The sequence below is a fragment of the Crinia signifera genome, chromosome 3 (assembly GCF_055691185.1).
Source record: "Crinia signifera chromosome 3, ASM5569118v1, whole genome shotgun sequence".
In the NCBI taxonomy this organism is placed as follows: domain Eukaryota; kingdom Metazoa; phylum Chordata; class Amphibia; order Anura; family Myobatrachidae; genus Crinia; species Crinia signifera.
Genome location: NC_139219.1, coordinates 123,797,336 through 123,820,997, shown reverse-complemented (window position 1 = coordinate 123,820,997; position 23,662 = coordinate 123,797,336). Strand labels below are relative to the sequence as shown.

The 23,662-nt window shown below is 44.3% G+C and overlaps 1 protein-coding gene across 1 annotated transcript in view; it reads left to right on the top strand.

Moving 5' to 3' along the window:
* CAPN9 (calpain 9) overlaps positions 1-23,662 on the top strand; it is a 124,688-nt gene that overhangs the window by 45,453 nt on the left and 55,573 nt on the right. Inside the window, exons 5-6 of the mRNA XM_083176463.1 lie at positions 9,518-9,686; positions 20,922-21,005. Coding sequence (XP_083032589.1) covers positions 9,518-9,686; positions 20,922-21,005 — 253 coding nt within the window. The remainder of the gene's footprint in view (positions 1-9,517; positions 9,687-20,921; positions 21,006-23,662) is intronic.

The window sequence follows — 23,662 nt, the reverse complement described above, 5'->3', positions numbered from 1 at the left end:
TTATTCAGACCTGATCGCAGGATAATTTGTTTTTAAAATAGACAAAACCATGGGGGGTGATGGAACATGTGCAGAGAGAGTTAGATTTGGGTGAGGTGTGATGAAATTAAAATCTAAATTGAAGTGTAAAAATAAAGGGTACTTGTGTATTAGCAGGGCGCCTGGCTACGCTACGCTGACAACGTACCTTAGGCTACGTTGTCAGCGTAGCGTAGCCATGTGCCCTGCTAAAATCTGCCTTTATACCTACTGGGTGGCTGGCGGTAAAGGGCAGGCGGGGGGACACTGAAGGACGGGCGCCGCTTGGCACATCAGTCCAGCGGTGAAGGGCAGGTGGCGGGGCACTGAAGGGCGGGCGGCTGGCGTACGTAATTCAGCATACTGCCGCTGGGGGAGCTTAATATGGTTTCTCTGCTCCCCCAGCAGCACTGCGCTAATTGCGTACATTAGGGAGCGGGGATCTGGCACCGGCTCACACACAGGAGGGAGAGAGCAAAGCTGCCGCCGGGGACATGTTAGTATAAAGCACCACACACACACACACTAACAACGTCATATCCCCACTATCCACGTCATACCCCCAGTATAGTGGTGTATTGGTATTCTCAGCACACCACTACGCAAACTACGTAATGGGCGCCCTGCTAATACACAAGTACCAAATAAAGCAGCCACACTGAGAACAAACATATCCTGCGATCAGGTTTTGTGGCCTTGTCCTGTGCTGAGCGGCCCCTCTGCAGCCTAGTGCCAGCAGTTGTAATTTTTCAAAATTACAACTGACTCTGAGTCAGGCCCATAGTCCTCCACAATGGCTTCACATTAAAAACAGCAAGCACATCGTCGCTGATAGGAAAATCAAAGGTTACAATCTCAATGATCACATGGGTCTAAAGCTGCCAATGCGGGCGATGCGATCTGTGCTTTGAGGTGCGCGCTCCCACGGCACCTCATCGCACAGTACAAAAAGTATGTTGCTGTGTCTCTCCCTTTTATTATAACTAGGGGCCCTTGTGTCATCGTCCTCTCATTTGTTCCCTGTGTGAGCCATGTCTCATTCATTCCCCTGTGAGAGCCTTGTACCCCTGTTTCCCCTTACTCTCCAGGGGTAAATCTTCCCTTGTGTGAGCTATGTCTCCCTTCCCCTTGGCGAACCATTTCCTCTTTGTGAGTGATATCCTCCCTTCCCCTTGTTTGAGTGAAGTTCCCCTTCCCACTTTATAAGCCATGTCCCTCTTTCCTATGTGTCAGCCATGTCCCCCTCTCCCTATTGTGAGCTATGTTACCCTTTCCTCAGTGTCAGCCATGTCCCCCTTACCAAAATGCACCCATTTGGTAATACCCACCCTCCAGAGCGCAGTGGCCATTTTACTGGCGATCTACGCATGCGCAGTGGAGTCTGAGCGCTCTAATGATCAGACTCCACAGCGCAGTGGAGGTTCACGCATGCACAGTAGGGTCTGAGCATTAGAGCACTCAGACCCTGCTGCTTCTGGCACCGCTTCCAGCAGAGAGTAGGGAGCCAGCTGAGGAGGCTGCACACAAGCCTCCTCCTCTCTTAAGATGCCCCTGGTGCCAAATGTATGGTACTGTGAACCCCTTGTGGTGACTTTATAAATAAAATGTAATAATAATAACTTCTCCTGCTAACAATAGTTAAACTTGAAGTCTATGGGAGACTAAATTTACTAAAAATGCGTAAACATAACAGTAATAGTAGGGAGTAAATAGATAAAGAGGACCTTCACACTTCTGAAAAAAGTTGCTGCCAACAGGAGATGTGCAAAAAAGGGCCTGTTCCGAAGAAAACCTTTAAAGGTAGGATAAAAAGGTATGATGCACTTCCTAGGGTGCTACTTTCTGGAATTGTGATTTTTTTTAAACAATGTGACTAATAGTATGAATTAAAAAACTGATCTTATCTGTTATATTCCAGCTGGTGTTACCAGTATGTATTTCTCAGGTCGAGTTCCAATCAGGGGTCCTTTCCACCGATGATGGTTCAAGTACAAAAAATTTTTGGCTGGCACCTGTTGGTGTCACCCAGTGTGTATTTCTCATAGTGGCACATCCGATGGTCTCAGTCAGATATATACAAATAAAGAGGAATTAATAAACATGCGTTGGAAAGTCCGATCCCAAAATGGTGTAATATAGAAATACAATCAAGCAGATAAGTGGACGTTCCTCCTGGTACCCCACATTCAGCTTTGGTGTTCAAATGAACAAGGGTACCCAACTCACTTCTACAGAGAAGTTATTAAAGCATATCAAGGTATCTTTAATAGGATCTAAAGTAATTTGCATACCCCACTCACTTCTACAGATCACTATTCATACACATCAAAGGTATCTTTGACTGGATTCCTGAAAGAACAACATCATACCTGCAGGGCCAGATTTGTGCCTAGGCACGTGAGGCACCAATTAAGGGCGGTAGGCAGGCTGACATTCTGTTAAATAGCAGCATGACACAACAGGTGGGCAGCAGTGAGTGACGACCGCCGCAGACATGAATTATCATGTGTAGGCGGCAGCGCCGCTCATCACCCGCCACTGCCCACCCGCTGTGCCATGCACATTATATCACCCCTTAGTGGCTGGGTCCGTCGGTCCCCCTGCGCGACCGGAAATGGCTCAGGCATACTGCTGCCGGCTCCCACCCACTGGCTACTCTACACACACACACACACAGTCTATTGGCTGCTGTGTATCCAGCAGCTGAGCTGAGTGGCATGCAGATCCTCCCTGCGCTCAGTCAGTCACAGTGTGAGAGAGGCTTATGGAGAGTGAAACACACTGTGCTTTAAAACACTGTATTAAAAAGTGCCTCCCTCCATCCGGGTCCTCCGTACAGTGAGCAGTCCAGAGTGCTTAAAATATTGAGGTGGGCTACAGTTAAATTTTAATGAAATATATAAATAACAATGTATATACATATATGAGTACATTAAAATAGGAGGGGGGGGGGCAAAAATGTTGTGCCTAGGGGCGGCCTGACCCCTAAATTCGCCCCTGCATACCTGTACTCACGTTGTCAGGTGTTTTGAAACGTATATAAAGGTTTCTTTATCCACCAAACCAAAGATTGCAAGTATCTCAATTAAAGGCAAATTTATTCAAAATATGGCTATTATAAAACAAGGTAAAAAAAATCACTATTTTAAAAAGGAATTGATCCTATTCCTCAGTGTCCCTTCATTGTCACATTGTTCAAAATATTCACATTGTTTAAAGAAATTCCGATTCCAGAAAGGAGCGCCGTGGGAAGAGCATCATACCTTTTGATAACAGTAATAGTACATTTGTAAAATACAATCTTAACCCCTTACCGCCGCAGCCTGTTTTTGCCTTCCTGACAGAGCGCTTTTTTTCAAATCTGACATGTATCACTTAAGTGGGGATAACTTTTTTTTGCTTTTACTTATCCCAGTGATTTTGAGATTGTTTTCTCGTGACACATTGTACTTCAAGTTAGTGGTAAATTTTGGTCGGTACAGTCTGTGTTTTTTTGTGAAAAATACCAAAATGTCGTAAAAAAATTGAAAATTTAGCAATTTTCAAAATGTTAAATTTTCTGCTTGTGAGACAAATAATCATACCACTCAAAATAGTTAATAACTAACATAGACCATATGTCTACTTTATGTTTCCATCATTATTTCAACCTCCTTTTAATTTTTTTGGACACTAGGAGGCTTAAAATATGAATAGCAAATTCTCAAATTTTCAAGAAAATTTCAAACACTGATTTTTTTAGGGACCAGTTCAGTTCTGATGTGACTTTGAGGGACTTGTATGTGAGACACCCCCATAAATGATGCCATTTCAAAAACTGCACCCCTCACAGTATTCAAAACAGCATTTTGGAAGTTTGTTAACCCTTTAGGTGTTTCACAGGAATTAAAACAAAGTGTAGGTGAAATTTCAAAATTTCATTTTTTTAGCAGATTTTAAATTTTAATACATTTTTCTAAGGAACACAGTAGATTTTACTAGAGAAATGTGACTAAAAATTGATTCCCCCAATTCTTTTGTTTTCATAAATATCCTATATGTGGCCCTAGTGTGCACGTTGACCAAACCACAGGCTTCATAATAGAAGGAGCACCTACTTGATTTTGGAGCCTCCTTTTTATGAGATTATTTTTTAGGCACCATGTAGGTTTCTAGGCACCATAAGATGCTAAAAATTAGGAACCCCCCCACAAGTGACCCCATTTTGCAAACTACACCCCTCAGGGAATTCATCTAGGGGTATAGTGTACATTTCAAACCCCCAGGGGTTTCATCAATTGTGGTACAACTAGGCTGTGAAAATGAAAAATTACATTTTTTGGCTCAAAATTTTTCATTTTCACAAGGAATGAAGGAGACAAAGCACCCCAAAATCTGTGCCCCAATTTCTCCCGAGTACGGCAATGCCTCATATGTGACCAAAAAATACCATTTGGGTGCATGGCAGGACTCAGAAGGGAAGGAGTGATTTTTGGATTTTGCAGCACAGATTCTGGTGGAATGAATGGTGGGTGCTATGTTGCATTAGCAAGACCCCCGAAGCACCAATACAGTGGAACCCCCCCACAAGTGACCCCATTTTGCAAACTACACCCCTCAGGGAATTCATCTAGGGGTAAAGTGTACATTTCTAACCCCCAGGGGTTTCACCAATTGTGGTACAACTGGGCTGTAAAAATGAAAAATTACATTTTTTTACACAAAAATGCAGTTCTGGCTCAAAATTTTTCATTTTCACAAGGAATGAAGGAGACAAAGCACCCCAAAATCTGTGCCCCAATTTCTCCTGAGTACGGCAATGCCTCATATGTGACCAAAAAATACCATTTGGGTGCATGGCAGGACTCAGAAGGGAAGGAGTGATTTTTGGATATTGCAGCACAGATTCTGGTGGAATGAATGGTGGGTGCTATGTCGCATTAGCAAGACCCCCGAAGCACCAATACAGTGGAACCCCCCCACAAGTGACCCCATATTGCAAACTACACCCCTCAGGGAATTCATCTAGGGGTATAGTGTACATTTCTAACCCCCAGGGGTTTCACCAATTGTGGTACAACTGGGCTGTGAAAATGAAAAATTACATTTTTTTTACACAAAAATGCAGTTCTGGCTCAAAATTTTTCATTTTCACAAGGAATGAAGGAGACAAAGCACCCCAAAATATGTGCCCCAATTTCTCCCGAGTACGGCAATGCCTCATATGTGACCAAAAAATACCATTTGGGTGCATGGCAGGACTCAGAAGGGAAGGAGTGATTTTTGGATTTTGCAGCACAGATTCTGGTGGAATGAATGATGGGTGCTATGTTGCATTAGCAAGACCCCCGAAGCACCAATACAGTGGAACCCCCCCACAAGTGACCCCATTTTGCAAACTACACCCCTCAGGGAATTCATCTAGGGGTATAGTGTACATTTCTAACCCCCAGGGGTTTCACCAATTGTGGTACAACTGGGCTGTGAAAATGAAAAATTACATTTTTTTACACAAAAATGCAGTTCTGGCTCAAAATTTTTCATTTTCACAAGGAATGAAGGAGACAAAGCACCCCAAAATCTGTGCCCCAATTTCTCCCGAGTACGGCAATGCCTCATATGTGACCAAAAATGGCAGGACTCAGAAGGGAAGGAGTGATATTTGGATTTTGCAGCACAGATTCTGGTGGAATGAATGGTGGGTGCTATGTTGCATTAGCAAGACCCCCGAAGCACCAATACAGTGGAACCCCCCACAAGTGACCCCATTTTGCAAACTACACCCCTCAGGGAATTCATCTAGGGGTATAGTGTACATTTCAAACCCCCAGGGGTTTCACCAATTGTGGTACAACTGGGCTGTGAAAATGAAAAATTACATTTTTTTACACAAAAATGCAGTTCTGGCTCAAAACTTTTCATTTTCACAAGGAATGAAGGAGACAAAGCACCCCAAAATCTGTGCCCAATTTCTCCCGAGTACGGCAATGCCTCATATGTGACCAGAAAATACCATTTGGGTGCATGGCAGGACTCAGAAGGGAAGGAGTGATATTTGGATTTTGCAGCATAGATTCTGGTGGAATGAATGGTGGGTGCTATATCGCATTAGCAAGACCCCCGAAGCAAGGTGAAATGATGAACCTAATAATCCATAGATGTGTGGTATATTTTAAAGCACTCCTTCATACATAGGCCGGGTTTGTCAGGGCAAGTTTCACAGTGGAAAATAGTTTGCTTTCGTATTCCCTTTTTATAGCAAACTTTGCACCTTTTTTGTGTCCTGCCCTTTTTTCCAGTGGAGGGGATTTCATTTGGAAAATGCTGCCCTGATACAATACGGGGGCCAGTACTAGAAGTACTGGGGCCAGTACTAGAAGTACTGGGGCCCTCTGCCTGCTGGTTCCCAAATATTAGGCCCTTTATGACTTCCTCTTGAAAGTGCATAAATGTCCCCGTCTGGCTGGTAGAACGGAATAGTACGTAAGCGTTATACAGTGCCATCTGGATGATATACACGGCCAGCTTCTTGTAACATATTTTTGTTTTCCGCAGGGCACTGTATGGCTTCAGTACCTGATCTGAAAGATCCACTCCGCCCATGTACTTATTGTAATCTAGGATACAAATAGGTTTTGAGGTGTGGGTACTGGTACCTCGTACAGGGACGGAGGTGGTACTGTCTCCGTGAATTGTTGTCAGTATAAGGACATCCCTCTTGTCCTTATATTTGACCAACAACATATTTTCGGTGCATATTCCCCTGCTTTCACCCTTTCTCAGTAATTGGGCAACGTGCATTTTTGGGAGGCCTCTTTGGTTCTTGCGCAAAGTACCGCAAGCTGCTGTACCTCTTGAACCAAGGGCCTTAAACAGGGGGATGCTAGTGTAAAAGTTATCCACATAGAGGTGATAACCTTTATCCAGGAAGGGGTGCACTAAATCCCAGACAATCTTTCCACTAACACCTACGAGGGAGGGGGGGCATTCTGGCGGTTCAATTCTTGTGTCCTTCCCTTCATATACCCTAAACCTGTGGGTGTACCCTGAGGTACTTTCGCACAGTTTATACATTTTTATGCCATACCTTGCCCTCTTATTGGGAAGGTACTGGCGGAATTTAACCCTTCCTTTAAAATGTATAAGTGACTCGTCCACACAAATGAATTTTTGGGGGATGTACATCTCAGCAAATTTGGCCTGAAATGATTAATGACCGGCCTGACTTTGAATAGCCGGTCAAAGGTGGGATCATCTCTGGGTGGGCACTGTGCATTATCGTTGTAATGCAAAAATTTAAGGATCGTCTCAAAACGAGACCGGGTCATGGCCATACGATGAAGTGGGGTGCTGTACAGAACATCTGTACTCCAATATTGCCTAATTTTTGGCTTTTTAACTATGCCCATATGTAACACCAGACCCCAAAACGTCATCATCTCTACTGCATCTACAGGGGTCCACCTAGCAAATGATGACGTGGGGTTTTGGGCAATAAACTGCTGGGCATATAAATTACTTTGGTCCACCATTAAATTTATAAAATCATCAGAGAAAAAGACTTTGAAAAAGTCAATTTCTTTGAGGCCTGTACTATCAAATTGGATTCCTGGGTTGGCCAAAAACTCAGGAACCTGGGGCTCAAAATTGTCTGGTGGTGGGGTCCATACGAGATCAATCATTGGGGGGGGTCTCAGCTGCTCTACGGGGGCGTCTTTGAGGAGGAAGAGGAGCTTAAAACAAATGCCAATTCATCGCTTACTTCACTGGCTGTGTCAGTGTCAGAGGCAAGAAGGGCATATGCCTCCTCCGCTGAAAACAGTCTTTGCGATGATTGGGACATTTTTATTATTTTTAAGTGTAGTGTTTCAACACGTGTATAGTGTAGGGGGGGGTACAAACTTTATTTCAACACGGGGGGTATGTAGTGTGTATGTAGTGCTTTAACACGTGTAAGTTTAAAAGAAAAAAAAAAAAAGCTCCTGCGCCAAAAATTGAGCACAGATGTTGGTCAGTAACGTCTGTCACTGATCAGCGCTCAGCGGCCACAGGACACCCACAAAAGCACCGTGGGTGTAAAAACAATTTAAAAAAAAAAAACCACAGCACTCTCCAAAAAAAAACAATTAAAAAAAACTGCAGAAAAAAAATGATATCAACCCTGTGCCAAAAATGCTGTTCAGTGATGTACGTCACTGATCAGCGCTCAGCGGCCACAGGACACCCACAAAAGCAACGTGGGTGTAAAAACAATAAAAAAAACAACAACACAGCACTCTCCAAAAAAAAACAATAAAAAAAACTGCTGATGACTCAAAGGAGACAGAAATTTGATCAAAAAAAAAAATTAGATCAACCCTGTGCCAAAAATGCTGATCAGTGATGTACGTCACTGATCAGCGCTCAGCAGCCACAGGACACCCACAAAAGCACCGTGGGTGTAAAAACAAAACCCCACAGCACTCTACAAAAAATAAAAACTGCTGATCAGTGATGCAACACAGTGATGCAACACTGATTAGCAGTGAGGGGCAGCAGGCACACAACTGTGGGTGCAACCTGACAGGGTATATATATAAAAAAAAAAACCTGCACCCCAAAAAAAGGTGCTGATCACTTAGTTTATAGTGATCAGCACAAAAGGGGGGCAGCAGGGGGGAGCAGATACAAAATTATAGCACAAAATAATAGCACACAATTTAAATCTCAGCCACAATGACGCTGCTGCAGCAGCAGCAACACAAGGAAGTCACAAGGAAGTCACACCAGGAGCTGGTAGTAACAATCAGGTCAGTATAGGGCACAGATGGGCACGGAGACCGCTCTGCACGCTGTTCCTGACCGGAATGGCAGCTGCAGGGCTGTCTCCGTTATTTCATCTGAGGTGAAATGGCTGTGATTGGTCCGACGGACCAATCACAGCCTTTTGGGGGCAGGTGGGGTGAGGTGGGGTGACACCAGTGTCACCCTTACACCCTGTGGTGATTGGTGCTGTACTTTACAGCACCAATCACCACCGATCCCTGTGTCACCGGCGAACGTTATTCGCCGGTACACAGAAAACGCTGTAATTGGCTGTTCACATTGAACAGCCAATCACAGCGATCGCCGAACGGGGGGGGTATCGCTGCCCCCCCTGGGCAATGAGGGAAGATGTCTGCTGTCAGGGACAGCAGACATCGTCCCTCTGTCACCGCGTCTCTAGACGCGGTGGCACTTTAAAGTCATGACGTACATTTACGCCATGTGTCGGGAAGTACATCCCGGCCATGATGTAAATGTACGTCAAATGTCGGGAAGGGGTTAAACCAGTAACTGAACAAAATAAATAATACTGCAATGTTTTGATGTCTTTTTTTTACATAGTAATGTAATATTGTACTTTGTTATAATTTTCTTTTAATAATTGCAATATTGTGTAATGAGCGACCAGATGAATAAAGAAAACCATTTATGCCTTTTGAGCAATCTAAATATTGTCCCGTGAAAATCTAAAAATCTCATTTGTGTTTTGTTCTAGACTTAATGGCAGTTATGAAGCCTTAAAAGGGGGCAGTACCTTAGAAGCAATGGAAGATTTTACAGGAGGAGTTTCTGAAACTTATGAAAACAAAAGTGCTCCCAACAATTATTTTGATATAATGAACAAAGCTTTGAAAAGAGGATCAATGTTAGGATGTTCTATTGATGTAAGTACATTTTATTCTGTATTTTATCTACTTTTTTGCTTACAGAGATTATATAACTAAAAAAAATTAACATACATCAAATTAGTCTCATTCTGAAGTTATTGCAAAACTATGGAAAAAAAAAACATTTTAGACACAATTCTGATACTTTGGGTGAAATGTAATAGGATGAGAGATTCAGAAAGTGAGAGATTTGGTAAGAAATCTCCAGTTTTTTTAAAGTGGCAATCATTGACACAGCAAAATCACACTGGTTTTGCTGTGTCAATGATTGCCACTTTAAAAAAACTGGAGATTTCTTACCAAATCTCTCACTTTCTGAATCTCTCATCCTATTACATTTCACCCTTTATGTTACAAGTTATACAGTTAAAGGCCCATACACACTGAGCGACTTTGAGCTCGAAATCCGACCAGTGTGTACGGGGCAGCGATGAGTGGTGAGCGCTGATGCATGCATCTTCGATGGGCCGGTCGCTGCTCATCTGCTGGTATTACCAGCAGATGAGCGATGGAGTGGACGGCTTTCTATAGCGTGCTGCTGTGGAAAGTCCTTCAAATACGGGAAAATCACTAAAATGGACAAAAACCACTCAATGTGTATGCATGTTTTTAAGCCCAGCGATTTTCCCCATAATTGTTGTCCATACACGCTGGGCCTTGACTCTCAGGATGTGGAAGACAATTATTTTAATCAACTACAGAATAAGGTTACTTGATGAGGTTACTTGATTTGGCAGGTTTATGCATGGCGACGACGATGGCTATCTGAGTTTGGTGGCCTTTTGGATAAAATCTGCATCATAAAATCTTCATGGAGGAGAGGTGTAACTGAGTATCATCACTCACCAGAAAGGGTCATCAGAATGCCCTGGCACTTTATTTATCTTGGTAGTTGTAGACACCCGTAAGTTTTTGCCAGTTTAGCTGCTTGTTTTAAAGCAGCAATAAATTAAATGTCAAAACTAGGTTATTTGACTATATTGCAGCTTTAATACTAATGGCTAAATTGCAGAAAACTCATGGTGTCTCCAACTCACACAAGGTTATGCTTACCTCATTCAATAGAGGTATTTCAAATAAGTGAAATTACTGTATATTTTGTTTATAACGCACTTATGGTACATCTGGACTTTACATAATATTGTTTACAGCTCGATAGGGGTTTATTTACGGAGATGGGAGTTCTGTTGAAGAGGAGATGTTGCCAGAGGCAGTTTCAACCTTATTGCAGAAGGGGGACAGCTGCTGGTCCCCGCTTCCATTGCTGCCATCCCCGCCATATGCAGTAGCATCCTCGTTATTGTGCATGCACTGAAGCCCAGCTTCTATGCGCTGCTTCCACAGCAGCCCGTGAAATCTAAATCATGGTCCTGGCCAGTGGCAGCTTGTACTTTTTGGGGGGAGGGGGGCTGCCGCCTCTGCGGGGGTGCCGCGTTGCAGGCACCCCCTGCCACCACCGCTGTCTCTCCTCTCCTCCAAGAGTTCCCGGTGCCTGTGCTATAATGATGGGCGCTGGGACTGGCACATGCGCAGTACATACATCTGTACTGCACATGTGGCCAGCTTCTAAGGGCTGCTTCGGCAACAGCCCATAAAAGGGAATCATGGTCCTGGCGCCTGTATAATACAAATGACTGACACCGGGACCGGCCTTGTGCAGTACTGATGTAGGTACTGCACATGCGCAATAATTTGCTCGGCAGCCTGCAGAACAGCGTCCTGGAGGAAGGGAACACCTCCCAATGGAAATGCATTGGTGACTGGCAGGTCGGACTTCCAATAGGAAGTCACTGCCAGTCACAGTGAAGCCAGTGCAGTCTCACAGACTGCCTCTGCCTCTGACTATACACAGTGGCAGATTTTATCTGGGGGGCTGCAGCCCTGCAACCCATAGGTAAAAACCACCTTTGGTCCCGGCCCTAAACACTGCAGATGACAGGCACTGGGACCTGCACATGTGCAGTATAGGCCTTGGTACTGCGCATACACATATACCCCAGATTCTATGGGCTGCAGCCGAAACAGTCCATAGAGGCATCCTGGAGGGAGTGAACACCTCCCAATGGGACTGCCTTGGGTGACTGACCGGTCGGACTTCCAATAGAAATTTACTGTCAGTCACAGAGAAGCCAGTGCAGTCTCACAGACTGCATTTGGCTTCACTTATTCAGGGCACAGTGGCAGATATTACCTGGGGGGCTGCAGTCCTGCAACTCATAGATAAAAATCGCCACTGGGCGTTGTCCATAGAAACCAATCAGAATCTACTTGCCCATAGCAACATCTCATCTTCAATTGAACTCTCATCTAAGTAAATAAACCTGCATAGAGTATAGTGCAAGTTTATGCCATGACGTTGGTAAGTTCTGATTCTGGAATTTACACACCATCGCAATGGATGAAGATATATAAATATATCTGGCACTCATAAAATCAATAAATGACTTGCAAGGTGCCTTCTGATAAAAATCCAACTCCGTAGGATCACAATATTGCACACATCCAGGGGTACTCATAACTTGAAAAACGTACAACGTCTGTCTCTGTAACGTTTCAGCCTCTATTGGCTTTTATCAAACAGAACAAGTCCTAAGTGCTGCTGGATATGTGCAAAATATATATGTGGGAAGTCCCACAGTGACGAAATGCATTGGGCGTGGCCTCCGACAAGCAACGCTGTACACGGACATCCTGTGTATATATACAAAATCACTGGGTCGGCACTCACGCGTAACTGTATGCTGGCCGGGTGCCCTACACTAACTACGTGCACCAGACATGGGGTATACAAACAAGGCAAGACTTGGCGGCACTCCGGACTTCACAAATAAAACTTTTGTATTTATTGTGCTGTAAGTTTTTTTTTTATTATTATTATTATTATTATTTTTTCTAATTTATGTATTTTACTAGACACAGCAAAACCCTTGTGGTCCCATATAAAAAACAATGCTAATAATAATTGTCCCACAGGGTTCTCAAACTTAATTGACTAGAGCAATGCTATCTTTAAACAATAGGTGGCAGTATTGCTCTAGTTAAGTGTAAAATGTAAACTGCATGCATTACAGATCAATGCATGTATACTTCTGTTAATATAACAAAACACAATGCCAACCTATTTTATTGCATTTTAAAGTGTTTTGATATACAGTAATTGCTAATCTTATTTAGTGTCGAGCATCATGTGAATGGGAAAAATACTTCGCTCATGTTGTCTTTTTTATCAATTAAAAAAACACACATTAGCCACAATGAAATAAGAGCCATTTTTTGCAGCTCTAGAAACGTTCTCAGCCGTGTAATATAAATTGGATGTGATTTTTAGACCAGGAAGTGTCTGATTTTTTTCCCCCTACCAACTCGAATGCAACGTATATATTAGAACAATTGCAGGCCCAAGTACTAAGTTGGCAAGTTTCAAACCAAATAGCTCTATAAAGTCTATCATAATAAGAACTGGTTTATTTGTTAGAAATAGCAATGTTTAAATGAACTTACAGTAAGTACAAAATTAGAGCATATTTGTAATACAATTTAAAAAAAATATTTCTAACCTTAAAAATGTAAAATACACTTTGATTTGTCAAAAAAACCTCATGTTCTGCACATGACATTTATAAGTTTTTCCCCATTAAATGCATGTTATGCACATCAGGATACTAACTAGCTGTACAAGCAGATTTGCTGATAAAAATAATATACAGCATGCCTATATACTGTACAGATGATCATCGTTGCTGTGATTTCCGTGGCGATTGACGCATTCCCCTCGCCACACGTGCATCTAATTCACGCTCACAGCTCATAGAAAAGCATTGGGCGTTGATGTTGCAGCCTGGTGATTCCATACCACACGTGCCACTTTGAGACGTTAATCAAGCCCAAGAGGTTAAATCACAGCAACGATGAGCACGGCTACATAAAATATTTCCTGATACAGTATTTCCTAGCCAAACAGTATCATTTATTGTTTGTTATGCAGAAACAGTCAGAGTTAGAGACAAGCCTCATATCATTATATGCAACTGTGTGTGCATAAGTCGGTACTAGGACATGGTTGGACTTCCCTAAAGTGCAGGGCCGGTGCCACCACTAGGCAGTGTTAGGCATTTGCCACTGGGGGGCGGTAGTTGGGAGCAGGGCAGGAGGGAGAGCTGGAGGTCTGGCTTAGCAGGCAGGAGGGAGGGCTCGCTGCACTGTGTGCAGTTCAGTTCCGGACCCCGGTGCATGTTAACTGACATTTTCCTCCACCCGCACCGCGTACAGCCGCTCAGCCGGGCAGCGTCTGAGGGTGGAGGGAGATGTCAGTCACACTGCGCCGGGACTGAACTGCGAGGCCTCCCTCCTGCCCGCTAAGCCAGACCACCAGCTCTCCCTCCCGCCCGCTGAGCTAGACCCGAGCTCCTCCTGAAGGGTGAGTAATTATATATACACCGGAACAGCAAGGCGGACGTATCCCTCTCCCCCCCCCCCCCCCCCAAATCAGCGTGCCGGCTGCATCACCCCACACACACCCCCCCCACCCAGGAGCAGCACGTCATCCGTATTCCTCCCCACCCCTCACCCGTGGAGCAGGTGAGCGCCGGGGCACCCCCCCGCCTGGTGCGATCCGGCGACTTGCACCGGCACTGCTAAAGTGATGCAGGGGAAATCCTTGGCACATTCTCTTCTCTAGGATACAGGTTCCTTAAGGTCCATACACACTGGTCGAGTGTTGCATGATGATGGGGAAAATAGCTGGGTTGATCAAAGATCAGTACATACACACTGAGCTTTTTTCCACCTGCCCAGCCATTTTCCCCGGGGGTGGACGGTAAAAACTGAGCAGCTTTCACATGAAAGTCACCAAGTGTGTACTGGTCTTTAGGGCGAGATGTATCAAATGGAAAATGCGGTAAAACCCCGGTTTTACCGCATTTTCCAATGTATCAAAAATGATACCGCAGTGTAGGGTATCGCCACCTCTGGGTGGCGATACCCTATAGAAGCCCATGGGCTTCTTTTCGCCGCCCGCCGATGCAAACCCGCCGCCTCGCCGACCCCCCCTCTCGCTTACCTTCCTGAAGGGTTCTCCTGGACCCTGGGAGGCAGAGGCGTAACTCTGGGAGGCATTGGAGTCATCTGCCGCCGGGCTCCTGCTCCCAAGGGGGCACCTCTCCTCCTCTGTGAGTTTCAAACAATTAAAAGCCATCAATATCGCTTCTGAGGCTCTCTCCCCCTCCCAACACGTGTCTCACCCTGTATTATGAGCCCATGACTTAGTTTAGACAGACACCTTACTAACTAAACTATTTGGGGGGCACCAATATATATCTTGCCTCCGGGCAACTGGGACAAACTTACGCCACTGCTGGGAGGTAAACCCTTCCCCCCCCTAGTGAAGCAGCCGGAGGTCCTTCCGGCTGCAGGGGGGAGGAGGAGGCGCCGGGGACAGCATGCTTAGCTGTCCCCGGCGTGAGGGATGCAGGAGCCGGTTGGGAGGTGACTGAGACCCCTCGCACACCACATTCCAGGCATCGCAGGGGGGCCTCCGTCACCGCATCGCGATGCCAGCCGCATATGTTAGTACATATACGGCGGCATCGCGGCGGGGGGGCCGCGAAGGGCGGCAATGTATTTTAATACATCCCACCCTTAGTCTGCATTACTACTCTGTTTTTACCACTTTTGCACCAAAACGCTGGCACGCACCTGGGTTTTCGGACTCTGCTCCAACCTTTGTCCTCTTTTACACAGTCCACCGGCGTTCCCCTGGGCAGAGGCAGGTACTGAGCCAGCGCTTGGAGATGACATCAATGTCAATCTCATTGACATGCTGGGAGAAAGCGACCAAGCCTCCATTCACCCCCACACCCCCCCAGCTCTGTTACTATATGCATAGCATAGCAGACCGCAGCGGACTGATCTCAGGAAGCTGTGGTTGGGAGGTATGGGCTCCCTCATTGGTGGAAACGGGTCTGTGGTTGGATGACCCTGCCCCTCAGGGGATGGCTGCCAACTTTTAGCCTGATGATCAAGTGCAGAGCAATGGCCCATAAGTAACAGTGCATTGTTAAATTGAGGTTTTTCATTTTAAAAATATGTATTAAAAAAAAACAATAATAGGACACCACAGGCTGCTCCCCTGTATAATAATAGGACCCCACAGGCTGCTCCCCCTGTATAATAAAAGGACACAACAGGCTGCTCCCCCTGTCTTATAATAATAATAACAGGACTTCACAGGCTGCTCCCCCTGTGTAATAATAATGGGACCCCCACAGGCTGCTCCCCCTGTATAATAATAATAATGGTACCCCCACATGCTCCCCCTGTATAATAACAGCACCCCAACACAGTGGTGTAGCTAGGTGCCACAGTGCCCGGAGCAAGGGCAAGTTTCGCACAACCCCCCCCCCCCCCTCCCCAAGTTGCAGTAAGCTCTTGCGTGGTGAAAAGTGGGCATGGCCTAACATTATACCACACACCGTTACACATTTTGGCGCACTTTGTAATACCCATTACACATTAAGCCACATGCCATAATGCCAATTACACATAAGGCCACACATGAGGCCCATTACATACTATATAACAAACTGTAATGCCCATTACACATTTGTCACATAAGTGCCACTTACCTACATGCTCATTGCTAGGAACTTCATGCTCGTTGCCAAGGGGGACTGATCTTGCTTGTTGCCATGCTCGCTCCCCTGCCAGCCCAGCTCTCCAGCTCCCCTCTGTGCCCGCCTGGGCCAGAGCTGAACCCTAACCCCGAAGGTGCGTCATGGGCATGGCCATATGACACTAGTGGGAGTGGCTACATGAGAAAGGGTCAGGCTGCTCCCCCTGTATAATAATAACAACAAGACCCCAGGCTGCTTCCCTGTATAATAAAAATAACAGGACCCCACAGGCTACTCCTCCTGTATATTAACAACATGACTTTATGATGTCATGGCGCCGCATCCCTGGCACTGGCGTCCCAAACCGGTGCATGCGCAGTGAGAGCGCTCGCCGGGTTTTTATGGCGGTACGGGGTACTAATAGGGCCGAATTTAGGTGTCAGGCCACCCCTATGCACAACATTTTTGGCCACCCCCCCATTTCAACATATTTATTACATGAGTACTTTGTATGTCCTGAAGGCAGGCAATGCAGTACACTTAATAAACATCTGGACTACACCATTATCGTTAAGACTCAGTGACCCTCATTTCAGGCAGAGATATATATATATATATTTATATATATATATAATTGAAAACGGTTCATTAAAACCGAAACGTTGATTTTTGACCTTTTTTTGTTTCTCCGTTACTACCTATTTTAGTCCTAGGAGTGCTGCCGCTTGTGTGTGTGTGTGTGTGTGTGTGTGTGTGTGTGTGTGTGTGTGTATATATATATATGTATGTATATATGTATGTATATAAGTTCCGCACCTATCACAGAAGAGTCCCCACGGTGGTGCTCACTCCAAGGATGAGATATCCAAACAATAAAGAGCAAAAGAAGAGGGCACTCACCAATCGTTGAATGAAATTTGAAGAAAAAACGATTTATTAATGCTTACATGACAGGGCTAACGTTTCGGTCTTACACAGACCTTTGTCAAAGCCAAGCAATATAGAGAGCAGGTCCTTCCACCATGAACACCCCGGGTGTAATGATTATTGATTGATTAATTGATTGATTATTGATTATTATCAATATCATTTCTATATACACTGTTGATCGATTTGTTATTAATCCACCTTTATTGATTATTATTCTATATAAATATTAATTTTTGTATATTATTGTTTTCATAAACAAACAATTTCCTATGTATCTATCGAATAATGAATTATGTCTCCGCTATACAATCTGCCATTTGCCTGTCTTGTCTAAACTATCATTATAAATGAAAGACGATATGTATTATTCTCTATACACTGCCTTGTCACTTATGTATCTGATCTGAGGATTTGTGCCAATAGAATCCAGAATTTAACATATTGTGCTCCCCGCTCAGATCTCTCGAGATCTGACTATTGGGCGTTGCTATGACAACGCGATGCCACGTCCGGACTCCGCCTCTCTGCCGGGGAACATCACATGTCATGTGATGTAATGACGCCTGTCCTCCCCGACAGACGTGTGCGGCTAAGGACGTCCATCCAGCTGCCGAGCACGACGCGAGTCACGTATTATCACGTGACCGCGCCTGTTGCCCGGCAACGCAATTGTTGTGCCCGGAACTCCGTGTGTGGATCGCCGCCAATGTTGCTGATGCCGGCAATCGGCTCGTGGCGGTGGTACGCCTCGGATACCTCTGTGGCACAGCCGGGGGGACCTTCTTCTAATGTGTAACTACACACTTTGATTGTGTTTCCTTATACTGAAATAGAATCAATTTGTCGTGGGTCACGTGACCCAAACAAAGGGACCTCCCATATATTTCTATTTGCCTTAAAAAACTATTAAAAAACTATTTTATGTGTATAAAATACATTTATAATTATATGACTGCCTCCTTTATGAATGTGATTATCTTATATATTATTGAAATACACGGTTCTCCTAGTAGAAATGTTTTTAGTACTCAATTGAGTACACAGGTGAATCGCCTAGATGATTAGCAATCAGGTATAAAACCATGTCCTAAATCCAACACAAATATACTTGCTCCTGATGAAGCCGGTGATACCGGGGAAACGCGTTGAGCACCTGTGAATACCGCTGTTTATATACCACCCTCCATTCTGCCAAGTGACCTGTCCACCTCTCCCAAAAGGACCCTCGTTTTTTCCTGGACTACAAATACCAGTGGGATAACTGCATGATCCCTAATTGTTCCAGACGTATGCAAGAGGATATCATTGGGAACCTTGAGTCCTTGAAATTATAGGACATTTACGGGACATCGTGTCACAGCATCAGGCCATTTTAAATTGGGCCAAATGGGATGGTAATATACAGCTCAAAACCTTTTGTTTCACAATTGAACTCACCCTTAGCCGATCAGCTAAAACAACCTGATTATCCCCGTGATAGCTAGCTTCAAATATGTTGCATTACTAGATTACATTTTATATATTTTATATTGTTTTATTGTTGTTGATAATAATAAATTGTTATAATATTTTGAGAACCGTGCATTGTACTTTTCTTAAAACAGCCAGCGCTGGCACAATAATCTTCTTCTTTTTTGCTCTACCTTCCTGGGCCTGACAACCCAAGTGTCAGCAACTGTTGATAGCGCACCACACACCAACCATATTTTTTCTTTTTTTATCCTTACCTTGTCAAAAATGTACCCATGTATGTTATGTGTTTTATATGTCGCCATTTTAAAACCACCTCTCTTTACCAGTGCGCCACACTAATGACAGCCTTCTCCTTCTCAAAAATTGTTTATATAGGGGCACTGGGCTGGGGGATGGTTGCTTGGATGGGGCACTGGGCTGGGGGGTGGTTGGTTAGATGGGGCACTGGGCTGGGGGGTGGTTGGTTAGATGGGGCACTGGGCTGGGGGATGGTTGGTTAGATGGGGGCACTGGGCTGGGGAATGGTTGGTCAGATGGGTACTGGACTGGGGACAGGGGATGGAAGCACTAACCTGGGTATCGCTTGAACTTCCTCCATGATGCGCGCTGGGGGAGGGGGGGAGTCACCAAGTCATCCCCCCTTGCTGGGTCTGATAATAAGCGTTGCTGCCGGTGGGGCTGGGTGCGGGGGAGGGGTGAAGCCACCATGCTCAGTGCAGCAGCAGGATGGGGGACCCGGGAGCCAAGTCGGGAGTTAAACGTCAGCGCTGGATCTCTCATGGTGACGGGGGTTGGCAGGAGCTGCCGAGGACAGTTCCCTGAGATCAGCGCTAGAGCCAATGCGATGGTGCGGGCGATGAGGGGGTCTCCTCTCCCGTACATATGCATGCCAGCAGTATATGGAGTAGTCTGCAGGGGGGCGGCGGCAAACTTTAAAAAAATTCAAGGCAGCCTGCTGTGCCATCCCTAATAGGTGCCGCCGCCCTGGGTACTGATGCTGGGCACAGCGGGGAGTGGGCAAGCAGGGTGGGGGAGCCGGTGGCAGAGTGCGCGGCTCCGGCGCCCGGAGCGTGTGCTCCGTTGGCTCCGCCCTAGCTACGCCTCTGCCCCCACAGGCTGCTCCCCTTGTATATTAATAATAATAATGGGACCCCACAGACTGCTACCCATTATAATAATAACTTGACCCCACAGGTTGCTCCCCCCTGTATAATAACTGGACCCCACAGGCTGCACCGCCTGTACAGTCCCTCCTATCTTATCTTGACGCCAGACATCAAGGCGGGCTGCAGCACGGGGAAGCAGGTGGAACGCACAGGCCGGAAGTAAGGTAGTACACACAGAGTCTCTGTAGCAGCCTCCTGCACTAGACATGTTCTCAGTGCAGGAGTCCGGCGACCATGTTTCTGGAGACTGGTCAGCTGTGGCTGCAGCAACAGCAGCCTCAGAACAAAGGCATCCCACACACAAATCGATTGAGCGGTCCAGGGGGCAAATGGCACCCTGCCCCCCCAGCCCAGTCCGCCCCTGCTGCCCCTGAAGCCATGTACAATACAGAAAATTTCCCGGGGTGAATTGCTGAGTAACAGTACCCGGGTATTTTTTTTTACCCCATTTACACCAAGCAATAACTCGGGTTGACTCGGCAACAAGTCTAGATATTGCTTTGGTGTAAAAGGGGTATTAGAGTGTCAGTTACTGTATCTGATGGAGCAGGACAACTGATAAACATTGATGCTTAGTTTGCTTCTATAGAAACTACAACAAGGTAGTATCCCAAGTAAAAGTAGGCCACGTCTTATCTGGATGATCACACCCTGTAAATATGGGCCCCTATCACTGTAATCATCTGGTGGGCTCTTCATGCTGCTGCCTGACACTGTGCAAAGATGATGAATCAAGCTAGGGCCATCTTGGTAAAAGTGTCTGCTTGGCTTCACAGTAAATCAGAAGGAGATAGTGGTGGAGTGCACTCTCTAACAATATCTCCACTGCAGTAACCATTTACATTAGGCCACTGGAAAATCATTATAATGCAAAGATTTTGGGGGATAAATAACATACTAAACCTAAATAGACATTATCAATTTTGTGAAGTTATTCTACTGAATAAAATAGTACTACACTCCCTAAGAAACCTTTATATTATGATTATAATAATTGATAATTACATTTAATTTACTACAGTTTATCAAAAAATTTCTCCATATCTTTTCAGACTTCAAGTTCTGCCGAATCAGAAGCTAAAACCCCCCAAGGACTTGTAAAGGGCCATGCATATTCCATAACTGGTTTAGAGGAGGTATGTGTGCAGGATCTATTAAACCAATACTGTATTTGTTGTCTGTTATTTGTCTTTTTGTCCGGTATGCATTCGGACACTGTTGGACCAATATGGACAAAACCAATGCCAGATGGATTGATTGGGTCTAGATTACTCCACCAAGACCCCTAATCCCGACCCTGTGGGGGTCACAGGGGCCCAAAAAGGTGTCCGGACACTACACAAAGTGGGTCAGGGAAGCAAGATATGGCAGAGTTTCCTAACCTAGAGGGGACATGGGTTTTAAGAAAAAAAATGTGCTGAGATCTGGGAGCAGACCACAGAGAGATGTATCCTGGGCACACCATGTGCATGGGGAGCATGTTCAGGGCCTTCCACTGGATGGATTTGGATGATAATTTCAGATGACACTAGCCAGCCACCTCCTGAGTCTGTTTGGAAGAGCTGTCAAGCTTAAAACAAGAGGATAAAGTTCAATTAATGCTTACTGCACAATCAAACCCGAGCAACAGCGGGAACGTCAGCTAGTAGGAAATATTTCTCTGTCCCTTAAAAACTATATGTCAGTTCTACACTTGCCTGGACTCATTTAATATTTTCCTCAAACTACGCAAACGATGTATAAAAACTTCTTCCACAAAAATATCAATACAAATACAACAGAAGTAGATTAATAATACCAACATACAGATCTCAAACCAAACTCAACTTTCTAAAGCGCAACGGAATATGCTGCGCTATATAAGAAACTGTTAATAAATAAATAATAAATATCCACCTTACATCAAAGGTCCACATATACAAACATTCCAAAAACTTATAGAAGAAGACTTGAGGAAGCTACCAGACAAAGGAAAGATCCATCACAATCTCACAACGGCAGAAAACAAAGCATTAAAAGAACTAAAGCAAAAATAACAAATAGTCATCAAAGCAGCAGATAAAGGGGGAGGGTTGGTGATTATGGATAAAGAAAACTATCAGAACGAGGTCACCAACCTGCTAGCTGAAAAAGATACCTATAGGAAGCTAACTGCAGACTCAACACAGATCTTCAAAAACAAACTACAAAACAACTGGATGAAAGTCTGGCTTCAGGAATATTAACCAAAAAGGAACATCAATTCATCACTATGGGCCTTATTTTGGTTCATTCTTTCTGACAAAATCCTTCTTAGATGGACAAAACCATGTGCACTGCAGGGGGGGCAGATGTAACATGTGCAGAGAGAATTAGATTTGGGTGAGTAATTTTGTTTCTGTGCACGGAAAATACTGACTGCTTTATTTTTACACTGCAATATAGATCTCACTTTGAAGTAAAACCCCACCCAAATCTAATTCTCTCTGCACAAGTAACACCTGCCCCACCTGCAGTGCACATGGTTTTGCCCATCTAAGAAGGATTTTGTCAGAAAGAATGAACCAAAATAAGGCCCTATGTCTCACCCTATCATACCAACATTTTCCTAACTGCCAAAAATTCACAAAGCTCTCCAAACTCCTCCAGGACAATCAATTGTATCCGGAATTGGCTCACTCCCTTCCAACTAATTGCAATATATTGACTGTTTTATTCAACCATTGGTACAACAACAAAAAAGTTATTTGAAGGACACTATACATACAGTATGTTACAAATTTTAAATACCATCACATGAATAAAGATTACACACTTTGTACAAGTGACGTCAAGTCATTATACACTTGCATCCAACATTCTTTAGGATGTGCTGCTTTGACCACCCAATCATCATTACCAAACAGACAAATCAACTTCATCATGGAACAAATCAACTTCATTTTAAATAACAACAATTTTTGGTATGATGGTAACTTTTACATCCAGACAAAGTGTACAGCGATGGGGACATCCTTTGCACCATCCTATGCTAATCTATTTGTGGCGAAATGGGAGGAGTCCAATATATGGAACAACAACAAAACATCATCTGTTGGTATAGATATATAGATGACCTGTTCTTCATCTGGAACAGCACATCCACAGATCTAGATGAATTCAAGAGCCACATAAACAACAACATTGGTTTGGAATTTACCACAGTATCCAGCAGCCAATTAGTGATTTTCCTGGACCTTGAAATATATATAGAAAATGACACACTTATGACCAAAACGTATACAAAGAAGTGGATAGGAACAATCTATCGACCATTTGAAAGTAATCATCATGTCAACTGGAAGAAAAATATCCCTGGGGGCCAAATAAGAAGAATAAAAAGAAATTGCACAGATGAACATGTCTTCAAAGAACAATGTACAGAAATCAAATCAAAATTTCTGAACAAAGGATATCCAAGACATAAATTAAAAACAGAGATACAAAAGATCGAATCATACAAGAACATAGAAACAAAACAAAATGATGAATTTGTGACATTCATAACTCAATACACCTTGAATCACAACAAATAGAATAGATCCTTTCCAATCATTGGCACGTTTTAAGTCTGGACACAAGAAAAACCGAGAATAATTTACAAACAAGCAAAAACAATGAGGGAATATTTAACAAACAGTCACATACCAACAGAAGGAGAAAAATACAACAATAAGAAAAGCTTCTTTCCCTTATTTAATTGTGTAGGCTGCAGAACCACTAAGAAACAGAGCACAAATCCAATTATGTAATTTGTCTCAAGCCAAAATTCAAG